At 44.2% G+C, this 18,864-nt stretch overlaps 1 protein-coding gene across 2 annotated transcripts in view; it reads right to left on the bottom strand.

The window, feature by feature from the left end:
- BEST3 (bestrophin 3) overlaps positions 1-18,864 on the bottom strand; it is a 53,483-nt gene that overhangs the window by 21,836 nt on the left and 12,783 nt on the right. The window contains exon 3 of one of the 2 annotated variants that reach the window (XM_089674116.1): positions 7,311-7,405. The exons of the other annotated variant lie outside the window; for it this stretch is intronic. Coding sequence (XP_089530242.1) covers positions 7,311-7,405 — 95 coding nt within the window. The remainder of the gene's footprint in view (positions 1-7,310; positions 7,406-18,864) is intronic. 2 annotated transcript variants of the gene reach the window in all.

Below are 18,864 nucleotides of genomic sequence, written 5' to 3'. Positions count from 1 at the left end.
TTGATTTGAAAAAGATTAACAAAGTGGTGAAGTACAGGCGGTTTTGGATGGAGAGCTTCTACACTATCAGAAACCTCCTTCCCCAAAATAGCTTTATGGGAACCCTAGATACCAAGAATACCTATCTCCATGTTCCCATATACCACAAACACCAAAAATTCTTATGCTTTACAAATGAAGATTTAAAAGACACTTATTTTTGATTCCAGGTCCTCCCTTTTAAGTTAACCTTGGCACTGAGGATTTTCAACACAATTATGGTAGAACCGATTAAGATTTTAAGGAACTGGGGAATGGGGCTGATTCCTTACCTAGACAACTTCCTAGTGTTTTCACCATCCAAAGGGAAACTGAACAGAAACCTGCAAACAATTATGAACCTACTATGAACCTACAACTACGAGCCTACTACAGCTGCCAATGCCTAGCCTACTCCACCTCCAGACGTCGATCCATACCACCTCCTCACGACGACCCTTCCACTCCTCCCGACGCTGGGCCCTTCAGCACCCTCAGCGCCTCCCGACGCCGAGCCCTCAACACCTGGCCTCAACGTCTCCTGTCTCCGAGCCGCCAGCTTCACCAGACGCCGCGCCTACCGCACCCCAGTTGTCGCGCCCTACGACCCCTCTGCTCACCGAACCACCGCACCCACTGATGACGTGCCGCCGCACCAACGGACACCAACCTACTTCACCCGCAGACTACTACCAACCAGTTGCTATCCCTGCTGCCCTCCACTCTCCCTCTCCCCTCACAGAAGAACTCAATAGTCTCCTCCACAGCACAACAGACGCTCTGCTTCACCATCCCGGACCTGCACCCCCTCACCTCCCACGGCGTTTCGGACACTCTGCTTTGCCATCCCTGACCAGCACCCCTTCACCCCCCTGACCTTTCCAGCACCCCGCTCACCCCAACATGCCGCCCGCGCTCCTCCTCCTCGTCCTCCTCTCCTCCATCCCTAAAACCGCCTCCCTCTACCCGCCCACCCCCACTAAGCAGCTGTATATCGCCCCCTCGCTTCTCCCCTCTCCCCATTACGGCACCCACCACCTCCTCCTGCTACTCCACTTCCCCGCTGACCCACTTGCCACCACTTCCAGACCCACACGCTCCTACACCTCCCGTTCCCTTGCCACCTTCCTCACCCTCCTCCTTCTCATATCAGCTGGGGACATCTCCCCGAACCCTGGCCCCTCACCACCTCACCCCCCCCCCTAGAGTCCCCCCTGCTCACGCCAGCTGACACGACCCCCTCAACCTCATACATGTACCCCTCCTCCCCATACCTATCCCCCCCTCTCGGTTGCACTCCTGAATGCCCGTTCGGTTTGCAACAAGCTTACCACCATCCATGACCTCTTCATCTCCCGCTCCCTAAACCTCCTAGCAGTCACCGAAACCTGGGTACAGGCCACTGACTCCACTTCCCCTGCGGCATTCACCCATGGAGGTCTCATCTGGACCCATTCGCCAAGACTGAGCGATCGCAGAGGTGGTGGTGTCGGCTTGCTCCTTTCACCGCTGAGCACCTTCCAGGTCCTCCCTAACCCACCCTCTCTATCCTTCCCCTCCTTTGAGGCTCACTGCATCCGACTCTTCTCACCCACCCCCCTAAGGATCGCAGTGATCTACAGACCTCCTGGGTCCATACCCCACTTCCTGGACAACTTCGCCGCCTGGCTCCCCTTCTTCCTTTCCTCTGAGCTACCGACCATCATCCTTGGGGACTTCAATATCCCCATCAACGACAACAACCCGGCTACTTCCCAGTTCCTCCACCTAACCTCCTCCTTCGCGCTCACACAGCACACGCAATCCTCCACCCACATCGGAGGGAACACCCTGGACCTCGTCTTCTCCCACCTCTGTACCCTCAACCAGTTCTCTAACACCCCCTTCCCTCTCTCTGACCACCACCTCATCATGTTCTCCATCTCCCCTTCCCCCAACTCCCCCCCCCCCAAAAACGCCAAACCATCACCAGCCACAATCTCCGCAACCTGAACCCGGCCCCCCTCCACTCAGCCGCTGACCGCCTACACGACAGCATCCTTCCACTGTCATGGTCTGACATAGCCACCACCTTGTACAACGACTCACTGTCAGCTGCCCTAGACTCTCTAGCACCCCTAACCACACGCATCTTCAAACCTAGGTCGCTTCAACCATGGCAGAATGACAGCACTAAACGCCTCAAACGTTGCAGTCATGCACTGGAGAGACTGTGGCGCAAAACCAGGTCCCCTCACGCATTCTCCCTCTACAAATCTGCCTTCCTCACTTACACCTCCTCCCTCCACGCCGACAAGCAGGCCTACTTTGTTAACCTAATCAACACCCTCTCCTCCTGCCCTCGCCGACTCTTCTCCACCTTCAACTCCCTGATCTCTCCCCCCCTCCTCCACTCAGTACCTCACTCACCGCCCACGAGATTGCCACCCATTTCCGTAACAAGATTGACGATATCCGTAAGGACATTGTCAACTCGCAATCTACCTCCCCACCTAGCCTCCCCACCCCCGTCACCCCTTCTTCTCCCCCCTCCTCTGCCCTCACAACCGCACTGCCCTCCACCTCTCCCAAGGCCACGCCCACCGTAACCCCCCCTGCACTGCACTCCCTCAGCCCTGTCACTACTGAGGAAGTTGTCAAGGTCCTCTCAGAAGCCCGCCTCACTACCTGCCCCCTGGACCCTATCCCCTCTCAACTCCTCCGGTCACCCCCCTCTTCCCTCATCCGCTCCCTCACCCACATCTTCAATCTCTCCCTCTCTACTGGCGCATTCCCCTCCCCCCTAAAGCACGCACATATCACCCCCATCCTCAAAAAGCCCTCCCTGGATCCCGCAGACCCCAACAACCTCAGACCCATCTCCCTGCTGCCACTCACCTCCAAGCTCCTTGAGCGCATAGTCTACGATCGCCTAAGCGCCCACCTTATTGACAATAACCTCCTTGACCCATTACAGTCTGGCTTCCGTCCCCTACACTCCACCGAAACTGCCCTCCTCAAAATCACTAACGACCTACTAAACGCCAAAGCCAAGAGCGACTACTCCGTCCTCCTTCTCCTGGACCTCTCTGCGGCCTTTGACACAGTCGACCACCCCCTCCTCCTTAATAAACTACTCTCCCTTGGCATCAGAGATACCGCTCTCTCCTGGTTCTCATCCTACCTATCCCGACGCTCCTTCAGCATCACCTACAATGGCGCCACCTCCCCCTCCCTCCCCCTCTCTGTTGGGGTCCCTCAAGGCTCTGTCCTTGGACCCCTTCTCTTCTCCATCTACACCTCCTCCCTGGGCACACTCATACACTCCCATGGCTTCAATTATCACCTCTATGCTGACGACACCCAAATTTACCTCTCCACCCCTCTCCTCACCCCCACTATCTCCACCCGCATCACTCACCTCCTAAATGACATCTCAGACTGGATGTCACTCCATTTCCTCAAGCTTAACCTCTCCAAAACCGAACTCCTCGTCTTTCCCCCTGCCCAAACCCCCCCCCCCATCCAATCCATCACCACCACCAACACCACTATCATTCCCGCCCCGCAAGCCAAAGTCCTTGGCGTCATTCTTGACTCGAACCTCTCCTTCCTGCCTCATGTCAAATCACTTACAAACACCTGCAGGCTCCATCTCCGCAATATCGCCAAGATACGTACCTTCCTCACCCCAGACACCACCAAACTTCTTGTACACTCCCTCGTCATCTCACACCTTGACTATTGCAACTCTCTTCTCACTGGCCTACCCAAGTGCAGGCTCTCCCCGCTCCAGACCATCCTGAACTCAGCGGCCAGACTCATCCACCTCACCACCCGCTCCACCTCTGCCACCCCCCTCTGCCTCTCCCTCCACTGGCTCCCGATTGCCCAACGCATCAAATTTAAACTTCTAATCCTGACCTACAAAGCCGTTCATAACACTGCCCCTGACTACCTCACCAACCTGATCCCCAAGTACCACCCTACCCGTACCCTTCGCTCCTCACAGGACCTCCTTCTATCCTGCTCCCTGGTCTCCTCCTCCCATGCATGACTGCAGGACTTCTCCAGGTCCTCCCCTATCCTCTGGAACTCACTGCCCCAATCCATCCGACTGTCGCCTTCCCTCCCCACATTCAGGCGCTCCCTCAAAACCCATCTCTTCAGGGAAGCCTACCCCACCCTCACCTAACGGCCATTCTCCCTCATTCCTCCCACCACTTCATCCCCCTCAGCCACTTCATTCCCCTCAGCCACTTCCTATTGTTCCACTACCCCCTCCCTCCTAGATTGTAAGCTTGAAAGAGTAGGGCCCTCTTACCCCTCGTACCCTGTCTGTTTTTGTTGTACTGTGCCATGTATTGTCCCCCCTATTGTACAGCGCTGAGCAAACCTTTTGGCGCTATATAAACTCGATGTAATAATAATAATAACCTGTTCCAACAGCTGGGTTCGATTCCCAAATGGGAAAAGTCAAACCTGGCTCCAAGTCAGACAATTCTGCTAATCAAGTGGATTGGACAAGATAATGTGGTTATCTTTCCATAAGGAAAGCTATGTCATACATATTATATAGAAATATATTACCACAGTATTTTTCTAAATATCACTTATTTAGTATACTAGTATTGGCATTGACTCCAGACTTAAAAATATCTTACTCAAATCTATCTAATTTAAAAAAATATTAAGAAACACAAGGAGAAAAGGATGAATCTCTTCATAGCAGATTAAGCAGTATAATAGTTATGATTAGTTTGTACTTCTTGTTTATTTTTTTGTTATATTAGATGCACATATAAAGACACAACTGGACAGTTTGGTAGGGAATTAGGTAAATATTGTCATAGGTGAATAATGATCATTACAGGGTGGTGGTTATAGTGAGACTCAGTACACACATATTTCAAAGGGAAGCATTTGACATTAGTTCCCAGAGCTATTCGCTATGGCTTAGTACATGTGGAAACTTAGTTTAAAGCAAATGCATTATGCAAAGCAAAAATTAATGCTAACTAAAGGACTGTGTACAGTCTATGGTCATTTCGAAGGTCTTCTTCATACCCACCTCAAGAGCTACTCATATGCAAGAATACATGTTGAAACATAGTTTTAGATTAGCAGACCACAGCATAATTGGATATAATGTAGAGATAGACAATTATGATGAAACATCAATTTTATTGTCCTCCAGCATAAAAATGTTTTTGAATGCTCTTGGGAAAGCTATGGAAAACCTAAATCCTTAAAGAAGACCTATCTCCAGAAGAAAGGGCAGCTTGTTAACCCCCCCCCCCCCCCCCATCTTGTGTCCCCATCTAAATTCCTGCAGGAGTTACTGAACGGTGTTGCTGGATAGCAAGCTCCACCCACTTGCCTAACTATCTGACAACACTGATCAAAGGAGAGTTCTGAGTGACAGCCCAGGAGGACAAGGGGCATAACAGGCAGTGTCCACAGAGCTGTGTTATGGAAGTACTATATTAGGCCACCCCAGACCAGTGTAGTAGCCAGTGTGTGCTGTTGTCAGTTTGTGTTTTTGTATGGAAATGAAAGTGTTGTTCTTGAGTTGCAATCATTCACAACACTAGCTGACCATTTCCACTTTCTGTGCCCTGAATAACAGGTTGCAGCTCCAGACCCAGTGTATACTGAACAAGACAGATGAGGAGACAGGCGCTGCAGAATAGAGCGGTGGTGGTGGTGGGGGGGCTCAGTAACATGGGAACTCCTCCTATGGGAACATCTATATTTTTAGGTCTGAGGAATGGAGCCACAGCTAGCAATGACAGAGAAGACATATTTATTTTATTTATCCACTGCTCAGATTTTTAAGGGGACACATGCTATGTGCACAAGAACTCCTGTGGGATTTTACAAGCTTTTTTTCTTCTAAAAGATGTTAATTAAATAGGCTAGTTATAAAAATACATAGTTACTATATTATAATATTGACCAAAAGCCAAAAGTTGCTGTTTTAACTAAGTATATGCCTAAATATCCTTCACCCAAATTATTTTTGTTGATCCTCCTTAGTAACCATAGCCTGGTAAACATTTGTACAGTTGCCTCTCCTTCCACTTTTCCACTCCAACCATTGTCTGTCCCTGAACCCAACTGCACTTTGTCTATAGAGATAAATTGGACCTATCATTGGGACAACAAGGCTGGCCAGTTGCTTAACAAGTTCCAAGCAGTAAGCTTCCTCTAAAGGGCACAGCTCACCCATCATTTGGATAAGCCCCTACTGTATGTTGGGTTTGTCTGAAAATGCTATTCCATTTTTGAGGCAAGGTCCAAGTCTAAGGGCACCATTAAAGGGTGGCATGAGATTAATTTCTCATCTCACATAGTGGTGCCTAACTTTTTCTTGCTACTATAGCCTTGGTGGAATCTGTACTGTAGACAAGAATTGTACCAGCAAACTGTTTTACTGGTGTGTACACAAGCTTATCCTGCCATTCTGATTATCTGGAGCTTAGAGTCAGCATTGTCAGGCAGCACTTAGCAGATAGGCCATGTACCATTATTCGATTCATTATTTCCTCTACTGAGACAAAAACAGATGGAAACACTAAGTGAAGACACATAATATATGCTCACAAGCATCTTGGTATTGTATTACAGTAAATTTGGTTTTAACACATGAACATTCACTGCTACTTGTTAATTATGAGGTTAAGCTCCAAATGAGAAAAAAAAGCAATTGTGACTGTCAAGTGCACAAAGGTGTTCAATGAGCCAGAGAAAGCTAGAACAATGAAGCAAATGCACTGAAAGACATAGCATAAAGAGTAGCATAAAAAATAGAATTCAGGGTTACTACATGTCATTTTTCCCATTAGAACCTATAATTGCACATTGGCAAACAGATCAGAACAAATATTAAGTAACACAAAAAAAGGAAAAGAATGCAATTAAGAGAATAAACTTGCTTATAGACTCGAGTTTACATTATCTGTGGTTACTCCTTTGGCTGATTGATCTGGGGGGAAGAAGAAGCAGCTAGGATGGGTTTTCCTAGGCAGTTGCTACTGATCCTCCTAAACATAACACACCACTAAGGCATCTGCTCAGTGCATAAACATGTACACAAGACTGATATGTCAATGTGTTTATGCCATGATAATTTGAAAGAATTACAGTCTGGCAGTTGGATCTGTTGACTGTCATGTCTATGGACCACTTTAGTTTACGTAACTGCTTTTTGAATGCAGATTCCAAAATGTGCATCAGTGTTGCTGTGGTCAGGGTCTGTTGCACTGGTAAACACTTCTGTGTAGACTTTTCCACTGGAGGCCACCACTTACCTAAAACAAATGTTACTGGGATTTGTTCAGCATATTTGTCACAGTAAAGCGATACTTTTTCAAAGTAACGTTTTTGAGAATCTGTAAGAAAAAATCTACAGCAGAGATAAAGTGAGTGTACACCAGTAAATGCAAAATATTTGTAACTGATCTTTATATTACTGAAAATATATATCTTAATTAAATCAATTTTATGTAATACCTATAAAATTGTTCATTTAAAATCATACTGTATTCAGAATAATCAATCAAATCAATGTATTTTATTAAAACAGTTACTACAGTCTCAAACGTAAAGCCTGTATTTAGAGTGACCCTGTCAGTCCAAATTATTTTGCAATAGTACATATTACTCTCACCTCTTTGGCGCTGCTGTCTCTGTAAGACTCTATAGCGTCAATACTTTTGGAAAATTTAGATTTTTTAAGCAACTGAGTGGGTCACTTAACGACTAGAAGTCAGCTCTCCTCAATAAACAAATTCATCTGACAATAAAAGAGTAACTTCAGGACGCATCATCGTTATTTAACACTTTAAATATTAAATCACTACTATAAGGTTGATTTACTAAAGGCAAGTAGGCTGTTTACTCTGCAAGGGAAGTTGCACTTTGTAAAGGGATATGCCCCAGAGCTTAGTGAATGACATGAAGCTCTGCTCAATTCCATGTACAAGCAAAAATGCTGTTTCTTTATTTTCCTTTCATTTGATTGGGTGTTTTTTTTTCAAAGTGAAACTTCACCACATTCACTAAGCTCTGGAGTAAATTCCCTTGCAAAGGTCAAGGAAAGGATATGTTGTTGATGTAAATGTACCCTGTAATGCGATGCAAAAGAAATGTACAGAGCTTTCTGTTGACAGTGAGTAAGAAGAGGTATACAAATGAAGGCGTAAGAAAAATTATTATTATTGCATTTACTGATCAACCATCCCTCGAAATACGTAAACGCTAGAACAGTAAATATTTAAAGCCCAACTCCGGGAAAACTAAAAACTCTCCCTTGCAGTGGGGCTATGCTTATACTGCAAGGGTTAAATGCTCATTTCTGTCTAGGGGACAGGAAAAGCACTTTCACTTACCTGAACCTCTGCTCCCACTGCAGATGCTGTTCCCCTATGCTCCAACAGTGGACTGTCCCTCATCATCCTTATATTCAGTGCAGGGTTCAGGGGCCTGCATCAGTTCTGTTGACATCAGTGGACCTTTGACCATTGGAATGCAGGGGAGAAGAGGCTTCAGGGACTGGTTTATTAACATGGAGTAGCCTGCAGGAGTAGAGGGTTAGATAATTAAAACTGCTTTCCCAGTTCCCCTAGACATAAGCGAGTAGTTAACTCTTGCAGGTTCAGGATTTTTAGTTTTCCCGAAGTTTACTTTTAGTATCTGAACACGCAAATAAGGAAACATTATGGGTGGATTTACATCTGTGCTTTGGGGCAACATGTAGTAAAATGTATGCTTTACTGTACATTACTGCAATGCACAATAATGCACAAAACTGACAGTGGTGTATTGGCTGGGGAGTGAGCCTGCTGGAAGGCAGATGGAGCTAGACAGTCCCTGGAGCAGATGTACTAAGCAGAGTGTAAGCTGCAGAGAATCAGATTCCCCAGTGATAGAGTGAACAGGACCACAGCACAGAGCCAGAAGACCCAGGTTAAAACCCAGGCACATCACAGGCCACCCCCCCCCCATGGACCCCTGCAGGGGGCCTAGTGGGGTTTTGTGGAAAAGGTGGCATGAAAGTTCTCAATAAGGGCAGGAGCATGTATGTCTCTGGCGGTAACCCAAGATTGATCAGACATGGGGTATCCCTTCCAGTATACTATATGGCACGGCCCCACCTTCTTGAATCCAAGATTTTAGAAACCTATACTCATATTCATGCTCCTAATTCAGGAGAAAAGGAGGAGATGGTTGTTGAGGTTTTGAGGACTGGGTGTATCCAGAGTGAAGGTAGCAATTTCCGGCAGTAAGAGACTGACCCAAGACAAGAAATGATCCTATAGGGGCGATAAATCGTGGGCCCAACTTGAAAGGATGTTACTTCGGTCTCACATACTTGGCAGATAACCACACTCTATCTCCCACTGCATACAGAGGTATATGGCGCCTTCGTTTATCAGTTGATATATGCCTGCTGCCTTTTGTAAAAGTAGGCGGACCTTTCTCCAGCGTAGTAAGATGTCTTTCACTCATAGGTCTGCTGCCAATACTCCAGAAGAAGGCTTCAGCACAGGGAAAGTATGTAGGTGATAGCCCAGAGCTACATAGAAAGGTGTAATATGAAGGGCACTATGCCAGCAGGAATTAATGACAAGCTCAGCTAAGCGCAAATATTCAGGATAATCAGACTGTAATGAATTAAAATAGTGCCAAAGGTAGGTCATGAGAGTCTTGTTCATATGTTCGGTTTGGCCGTCAGTTTGTGGGTGGTGTGCGGTAGAAAGGGACACTGTTACCCCCAACTATTTACATAAGGCAGCCCAGAATCAGGAGATGAACTGGAATCCCCAATCAGACACAATGTAGGTAGGTATCCCATGATGTTTTACAATATGAGACAACAGTGCTTCGGCTGTAGATAGTCTAGATAGTGGCACAAAGTGAGTCATTTTAGAAAAATGATCCGCTATAACCCAAATTGTAGGCATTCCAGCAGATTTGGGTAGCTCTGTGATAAAGTCCATAGTCAAATGGGTCCAAGGCTGTCGAGGTGTGGTCAAATTGGACATATTCAAAAGCATCCTTCTTCACCTGGCCACCAAACATGATGCTTTAAAGTCATTAAAGTGATTGTGATGCCAGGGTGGCCAGACAGTACTCCATCATGAGCCCATAGAAGTACAGCTTTCCTGAAGCTAGAGGGTACAAATAGATGGTACCTTCAGACCTTAGGGGACATGATGCTGGGCTTCCTGCAACTGCTGTGACAGAGCTGTGGAGATCTGTGCGTGGATTTTTTTTAGGTGGAATAATGTACTGCTTGTTGGCCAAAGCTATTTCAGACAGAGCATCAGATTTTTTGTTTGTGTCCTGGAATATAAGAAAGGATAAAGTTGAAACGGGTAAAAAAAGAAAAAAAGAGCCCACTGAGCTTGACGTGATTGTGACGTACTGTCTGGCCACCCTGGCATCACAATCACGTTTGGCTGTCTGGCGATACAATAGGTTTTTGTGGTCAGTCAATATGCTGTCTGGAGATACAATAGGTTTTTGTGGTCAGTCAATATAGAAAAAGGTTTTAAAGTCCCCTCCAGAAGATGCCTCTATTCAGACAAAGCGAATTTAATGGCCAGTAGATCTCAGTTTTCAACACCATAATTAACCTCAGCAGAATATTTTTTTTATTTTTAGAGAAAAAGGCAACTGGATGAATTCTACCAGTTTTTGGTTGCCTTTGTGATAGCATCACACCAGCCCCAACTCATTTCAATTGGAACCTTGTTGAACATTTCTATTTGCTGCTGGAAAGCTGACACTGCTTTGGAAAGCCACACTTTACAATTGGCCCCCTTTTTAGTCATGGCAGTAAGGGATGTGGAAATGGTGGTAAAACCTTTTGATAAAGCATCGATAAGAGTTGGCAAAGCCCAGAATGCTCTGAAGCCCTCTCAAGGTGTTCAGTTGTGGCCACTGCAGGACAGCTGCAAGGTTTTGCAGGTCCATTTGAAAACCCTCAGGGCTCATGCTATAACCCAGGAATGATATACAGGTTTGATGAAAGCTACATTTTTTGATCTTTGCGTAGAGGTGGTTCTCACACAGTCACTGTAGTACCTGTTTCACATGGGAAATGTGTTCCATGAGTGTCTTGGAAAAGACTAAGATGTCATTCAAATAGATTATTACAAAATTGTTTCTGAAGTCGTGGAACACCTCGTCCATGAAAGACAGAACCCGAAAGGCATTACTAGATATTCAAAATATCCATTGTGAGTGTAAAATGTTGTCTTCCATTTGTCACCTTCTCTTATGAGGATCAGGTTGTAGGCCCCTCTCAGGTCCAGCTTGTTGAATGGCTCCTTTCAGGAAGGCAAACAATTTCAGGATAAGGGGCAAATAATAAGAGTCCTTTACAGTGATTTGGTTCAAACCTCAATAGTCTATAAATGGACGTCCACCATCTTTTTTTTAACAAAGAATCCAGCACCCACTGGAGAGGAAGAGGGATGGATAAAACCTCTAAGTTGTACGGAATGCATTCTTCCACAGATCTTTGTTCTGGCTGTGACAAGGGATATCTCTTTCCTTTCGGAAGAGGTGTCCCCTGGGATCAGGTTAATTGCACAGTCAAAAGAATGGTGTTTGGGCAGTACCTCAACTCTCTTTTTGCAAAAGACATCCGTAAAGTCATGATATTCCTGTGGCAAGGTGGTAGGTATGGACACAAAAGTCAGTAAAAGTCAGTAAACTGTGGGGACGAAGTACACAGTTCTGCTGGCAGTATGTGCCCCAAGAGGTTAACTCCCTATTAAACCAATCAAATGAAGGGTTGTGTAGTTGCAACCACGGATATCCAAGGATTACAGGCAGGAATGGAGAGTCGATAAGAGATAGTATAGTTTCCTCTTCATGAAATAAGCCAATTAATGTGATGTTGCCTAATGATAAAAGTGTGATTATTCCATGGCTGCTATATAACGTATCAAGATAATGAAATAATAACTAATAGATCACAGTGAAAATCAATAGAAATCAATAAAAGTAAATGAACTAGGGTGGCTGCAACCAACAAAATGTTCACACTATATGAATTATTGAATAATAACGAATAAATCACAGTGAAAATCAATAGAAATCAGTACAAGTAAATAAACTAGGGTGGCTGCAACCAACAAAGTGTTCCCACTATAGTGTACCACTATATGTTGGTTGCAGGCACCCTAGTTTATTTGAAATATAAAAAGGTGCAGCGCTAAAGTAATGAATGAATTAAATGAAATACTTCTAAAACATGTGCATATACATAAATAAATAATAAGGTGAATAGAAGCAGCAATAAAACAAACAGCAGCAATATTAAAAGGCAGACACAGTGAGGCGCTCTGATCAGCGCTACCAGTCTAAAGTGCGAGAGTTCATGAGTTATTAATATATCAATAATTAATATACTGATAACTCTGGCGATGTTATCCATGACACTGAGCGGTCAGTGTTGGGTGATATAAAATGAATAGTGACTGATAGTGAACATATATCAAATGACACAATTGCGATAAACAATAGTTAATAAAAAGTCCAGAAAATAAATTTGTGAACAGGTGACATCCAGTGCTGGTGAATCCGTGAAAAGTATTCCTTTATATGCACTTACCAGAAGCACATATAAAATGAGCATGAACAGCTGGTTTCTTCCCCAGGTAAGTCAGGCAGCACACCCATCAGTCATAGGACCATGAAGGCCAGGATGATCTCAGATAGGGATGATGACACCAAGCAGCATGCAAACCGCGATGATAAATAATGAGGAGTTAGCTCACAAAAGAGCTAGAGAAAATCGGCTAATAGTGTAGTACTTTATTAAAGGTACAGAGTATCCATCCTGGCCTTCATGGTCCTATGACTGGGCCAGTCTAACACATGAATATGCTTTGATCTAAACCATTCAGTATAGCTCTGGCTGTATGCTTCCAGTCGTTGTCCTGCTGGTAGGTGAACCTCCACTCCAGTCTCAAGTCTTTTGCAGACTCTAAAGGTTTTCTTCTAAGATTGCCTTGTATTTAGCTCCATCCATCTTCCCATCAATTCTGACCAGCTTCCCTGTCCCTGCTGAAGAAAAGCATCCCCACAACATGATGCTGCCACCACCATGTTTCACGGTGGGGATGGTGTGTTCAGGGTGATGTGCAGTGTTAGTTTTCCTCCACACATAGCGTTTTTCTTTTAGGCCAAAAAGTTAAATTTTCATCTCATCTGACCATAGCACCTTCTTGCACATGTTTGCTGTGTCCTCCACATGGCTTCTCGCAAACTGCAAATGGGACTTCTTATGGGTTTCTTCTTGCCACTCTTCCATAAAGGCCATATTTGTTTGAGCTACCATGGACCTCTTGGCTGCTTCTCTGATTAAAGCTCTCCTTGCCTGGCCTGTCAGTTTAGGTGGACAGCCATGTCTTGGTAGGTTTGCAGTTTTGCCATACTCTTTGCATTTTTGGATGATGGATTGAACCATGCTCAGGGAGATATTCAAACCTTGGGATATTTGTTTTATAACCTAACCCTGCTTTAATCTTCTCCACAACTTTATTCCTGACCTGTCTGCTGTGTTCCTTGGCCTTCATGATGCTGTTTGTTTACTAACAAACCTCTGAGGGCTTCACAAAACAGCTGTATTTATACTGAGATTAAATTACACACAGGTGGACTCTATTTACTAATTAGGTGACTTCTGAAGGCAATTGGTTCCACTAGATTTTAGATAGGGGTATCAGAGTAAAGGGGGCTGAATAAAAATGCACACCACTCTTTTCAGATATTTATTTGTACTTTTGAAAACCATTTATCATTTTCCTTCCACTTCACAATTATGTGCCACTTTGTGTTGGTCTATCACATAAACTCCCAACAAAATACATTTACGTTTTTAGTTGTAACATGACAAAATGTGGAAAATTTCAAGGGGTATGAATACTATTTCAAGGCACTGTACCTTGCTGTATGTTCAGGAGTGAGCATTCAGCAGCTGAAACCCTGCCAGGTTTATAAAAAACAGTCTGCAGCAAAGGATCATTGCTTTCCAGGTAAGAAGAGACCCATGCCAGTACCTTCCCCTTTAACAAAGAGATTACAAAAATCCCTTTGGCAGAAGCTGTGCTGAATGTTTTAGGGTTACATAGTTACATAGTTAGTCTGGCTGAAAAAAGACAAAAGTCCATCCAGTTCAACCATAAAAAAAAAAAATATATAATCCTATATCCACAGTTGATACAGAGGAAGGCGAAAAAAACCCAGCAAAGCATGATCCAAATTGCTCCTGCAGGAAAAAAAAATCCTTCCTGATCCCCCAAGAGGCAATCGGATATTCCCTAGATCAACTTTACCTATAAATGTTATATCCAGTTATATTCTATGTATCTAGGAAAGAATCCAGGCCTTTTTTAAAGCAATCCATGGACCTGGCCAGAACCAACTCTTGAGGGAGACTATTCCACATTTTCACAGCTCTCACTATGAAGAAACCTTTCCATGTTTGGAGATTAAATTTCTTTTCCTCCAGACGTAAAGAGTGCCCCCTTGTCCTCTGTGATGACCTCAGGGTGAATTGCTCTGCACCGAGTTTACTATATGAATCACTGATGTATTTATACATGGTGATCATATCCCCCCTTAATTTCCTCTTTTCAAGAGAGAATAAATTCAGTTCCTGTAATCTTTCCTCATCGCTGAGCTCCTTGCATCAGTTTGGTTGCCCTTCTCTTTACTTTCTTCAGTTCCCCAATGTTCTTTTTGTGAATTGGTGCCCAAAACCGAACTGTATATTCCAGATGAGGTCTTACTAATGATTTGTACAGGGGAAATATGATATCTCTCTCTATGGAGTCTATACCTCTTTTAATACAAGAGAGGATTTTGCTCCCTTTAGAAACCGCAGCTTGGCATTGCATGCCATTATTAAGCTTGTGATCTACCAGAACTCCCAGATCCTTCTCCACCATTGATTCCCCCAGTTGTACGCCCCCCAACATGTATGATGCATGCATATTCTTAGCCCCCAAGTGCATAACCTTACATTTATCAACATTAAATCTCATTTGCCACATAGTTGCCCAATTAAACAGTGCATTGAGGTCAGCTTGTAAGCTGAAGACATCCTGTAAGGGGTTTTTGCAGAAGTGCAAGCGGCAAATGTTCAGAAAGCCTCTGCAGTCTTCAGTATCGCCTTCAAACTTTTCAAGCAGAGGGATTTTGGGAGGCACTGAAGAGGCGGCTTGGGCTGGAGTAGGAGCTCCTACGATGTAAGATGCACTTCATTAGTATCAACGAAGTAAGATGCACTTCATGAGTATCAAGCAAGTGTTCCTGATGCAAAATAGTCTTAACCACCTCAGCTGAGTCCACTATCATTGTGACCGTTTGTTATGTAAGGTACCTGTTGTAAGGTATAGTTCAAAGTGGAGCTTTGGCTGGGGGTTAAGGCATTAGCATAGTCAGACATGCCAGGTCAGCAAGAAATCTTGACGACAAGGTACAAAGTCAGAATCCAGAAGCATGTTCAGAGACAGGCAGGGTCATACACAGATTGGCAGAGTAATGTAGAGTCGTCAGGCAAAGAGAGTAATCCAGGAATCAGGCAGAGGTCAAAGTACAAAAGTTCAGTAGCTCAGCAGTACAGCACACCCAGGGAAACAGATCCAACAAATGGGCCCAGTACACAGGAATCCTGCAATTTAAGATGGGTTAATTGTGGATTGACTGCAGCTGGAAGGCAGGTGGAGCTAGAGAATTCCAGGAGCAGATGTACTAAGCAGTGTAAGCTACAGAGTCAGATTCCCCAGTGGCAGAGCAAACAGGACCACAGCATAGAGCCAGAAGAACCCAGGTTCAAATTCAGGCACATGACAACGTGTGTATAGATAGGTGTGTGTGTTATGGTGTGCTGCATTGATAAAAATGCTTCATACATATTAAAATCTGTGCTATATTGCATTGGTAGCCAATTTAAAATTAGTATGCTGACTTATAGCAACACACAATAATACATGCACAGCATACAGTATGTCTATATCAGTCCTAAGTCATTTTTTGGTGCAAAGTATCATATTTTCTTTGGAAACACAATTTAGAGTGAATCCTGAAGCAGAGATACACAGCACGTATAAAATTATATATATATATATATATATATATATATATATATATATACACATTAAATGAAAAAAAATTATATATTTACACTATATTGGGACGCCTGCCTTTACACGTACATGAACTTTAATGGCTTCCCAGTCTTAGTCCATAGGGTTCAATATTGAGTTGGCCCACCCTTTGCAGCTATACCAGCTTCAACTCTTCTGGGAATGCTCCACAAGGTTTAGGAGTGTGTCTATGGGAATGTTTGACCATTCTTCCAGAAGCGCATTTGTGAGGTCAGGCACTGATGTCTGATGAGAAGGCCTTGCTCACAGTCTTCGCTCCCAAAGGTGTTCTATCGGGTCGAGGTCAGGAATCTGTGCAGGCCAGTCAAGTTCCTCCACCCCAAATTTGCTCATGCATGTATTTATGGACCTTGCATTGTGCACTGGTGCGCAGTCATGTCGGAACAAGAAGGGACCATTCCCAAACTGTTTCCACAAAGATGGGAGCATGAAATTGTCCAAAATGTCTTGGTATGCTGATGATTTAAAAGATTCCTTCACTGGAACTAAGGGGTCAAGCCCAACCCCTGAAAAACAACTCCACACCATAATCCCCCCTTCACCAAACTTTACACTTGGCACAATGCAGACAGGCAAGTACCGTTCTCCTGGCAACCACCAAACTCAGACATGTCCATCGGATTGCCAGACAGAGAAGCATGATTGGTCACTCCAGAGAACACATCTCCACTGCTTTAGAGTCCAATGGCGGTGTGCTTTACACCACTGCATCCGACGCTTTTCATTGTTCTTGGTGATGTAAGACTTGGATGCAGCTGCTCGGCCATGGAACCCCATTCCATGACGCTCTCCATGCACTGTTGTTGTGCTAATCTGAAGGCCACAAGAAGTTTGGAGGTCTTTAACTATTGACTCTGTTGACAGCTGGTGACTTCTGTGCTTCAGCACTGTGCGCTGAACCCTGCTGTCATTTTACGCAACCTACCACTTTGTGGCTGAGTTGCTGTTGTTCCCAGTTGCTTCCACTTTGTTATAATACCACTAACAGTTGACTGTGGAATATTTAGTAGCAAGGAAATTTCACAGATGGACTTATTGCACAGGCGGCAACCTATCACGGTACCACGCTTGAACTCACTGAGCTCTTGAGAGAGACCCATTCTCTCACAAATGTTTGTAGAAGCAGTCTGCCTGCCTAGGTGCTTGATTTCATGCACATATGAGGCTGATACATGAATGTAAATGCTAGGCAAGCATTACATTAGTCAGAATAGCTAGCATAGCTCAGGAAGGCCGTGGAGAACTATGGGTCAGCAAGAAACTCTATATACCCTAATGGACGTGCTACACATGTTCCCTGGCAGTGACATAAAAAGTCACAGGGTGGTGAAGTGTTTTACCATACTTCATAAACAAGAAATATGAAGCTGTGCTGGACTTCAAATGCAGAGTCACATAAGTGGTCATCTGGGGTCACATCTGGTTTATATCTAATGTACTCTGATTCTTTTACTCTGATAGTTTGATGTAAGTTACTTGTATATACAAAAAATAATTTGGGTGCACTTACACTTGCGTTTATTAGCCATCTTAGACTATGCACACCAATGAAACTTGAGTTCTGATTGTCATTTATTTATGCTCGTATCGGTTACAAGCATTTACAGAATGCTTACCAGTTGCTGCTGTGTAACTCAATTGGAAAACACAAATGCTTGCTCTCACTAGTTATGTTATTATCATTTAGTAAATAACTTAATAAAAAAAAAAAAGACAAAAAACCCCCAAAAAATAACTTAAACAGACAGTGTAAATGGTTTTACTTCTACCCTTAAGGTTTATTTAAAGGTTGGCTATAAGAAAGCATATGTTACACTCAGTTTGGCATATGGGTAACCCACATGGGTTAACATGGAATTACAAAAATATAACAAAAGCAGTATACATCTATCGTTGAAAGAAAATGGCTGTACTTATATCCGGTAATAGTTCAATATCTAATAAAAGGTAGATATTTAAATTGGAATGAAAGTCTAAGCCAATGTAGGAAATATGTTGAGCTCTTCTTACTGTAGCACCTTCCTAGTTCAGGTAGACTGCTAGGAAAATATAGTTTTAGCTTCACTATAAGCAGTGGAGCAGGGGTTGATTACCTAGGGATGTTCAGTGTCCCACAGGCTGTTGTACTGCTACTTCCCTCTGTCTTCCAGAGATTTATAGAAGTATAGCGGGCGGGAGAGAAGGACAGGTGGTCTGAATATTTATGGGTCTCTGGTTAATCCTTGGGGAGTTATACCCAGTAGGTTGAGGGAAAGCCATAAATACTCTGAGGCCTAGCAGCCTTGAGAGAGTTCCAGGGTCCAGTGTTCTAGAGGAGTTTGTTTGTTTACATTCAGCTATCAGTGGGCAATCCCACTGACAGCTGATGAGTCATCAGTTGTTAAGAATGGGGCAGTAGCCCACTCCTTAACAACCAAGTTGTGCCTCTGTAAAGTCTAACAAAACTGTATCATTGAAAACATTCATATGTGACTTTGTGGGGTTTATTTACTAAAGCTGGAGAGTCCAAAATCAGACTCCCTTCTGCATAGAAACCAATCAGCTTCTAACCTCAGCTTGTTCAATGAAGCTTTGGCAATGAAACCTGGAAGCTGATTGGTTTCTATGCAGAAGGGAGTCTGATTTTGGACTCTCCAGCTTTAGTAAATAAACCCCTGTGTGTCCAAAGTCACAT

The sequence above is a fragment of the Staurois parvus genome, unplaced genomic scaffold (assembly GCF_062004578.1).
Source record: "Staurois parvus isolate SC_StPar_1 unplaced genomic scaffold, SC_StPar_1.0 ptg000147l, whole genome shotgun sequence".
Classification (NCBI taxonomy): Eukaryota; Metazoa; Chordata; class Amphibia; order Anura; family Ranidae; genus Staurois; species Staurois parvus.
This window is presented reverse-complemented; position numbering and strand designations above follow the sequence as displayed.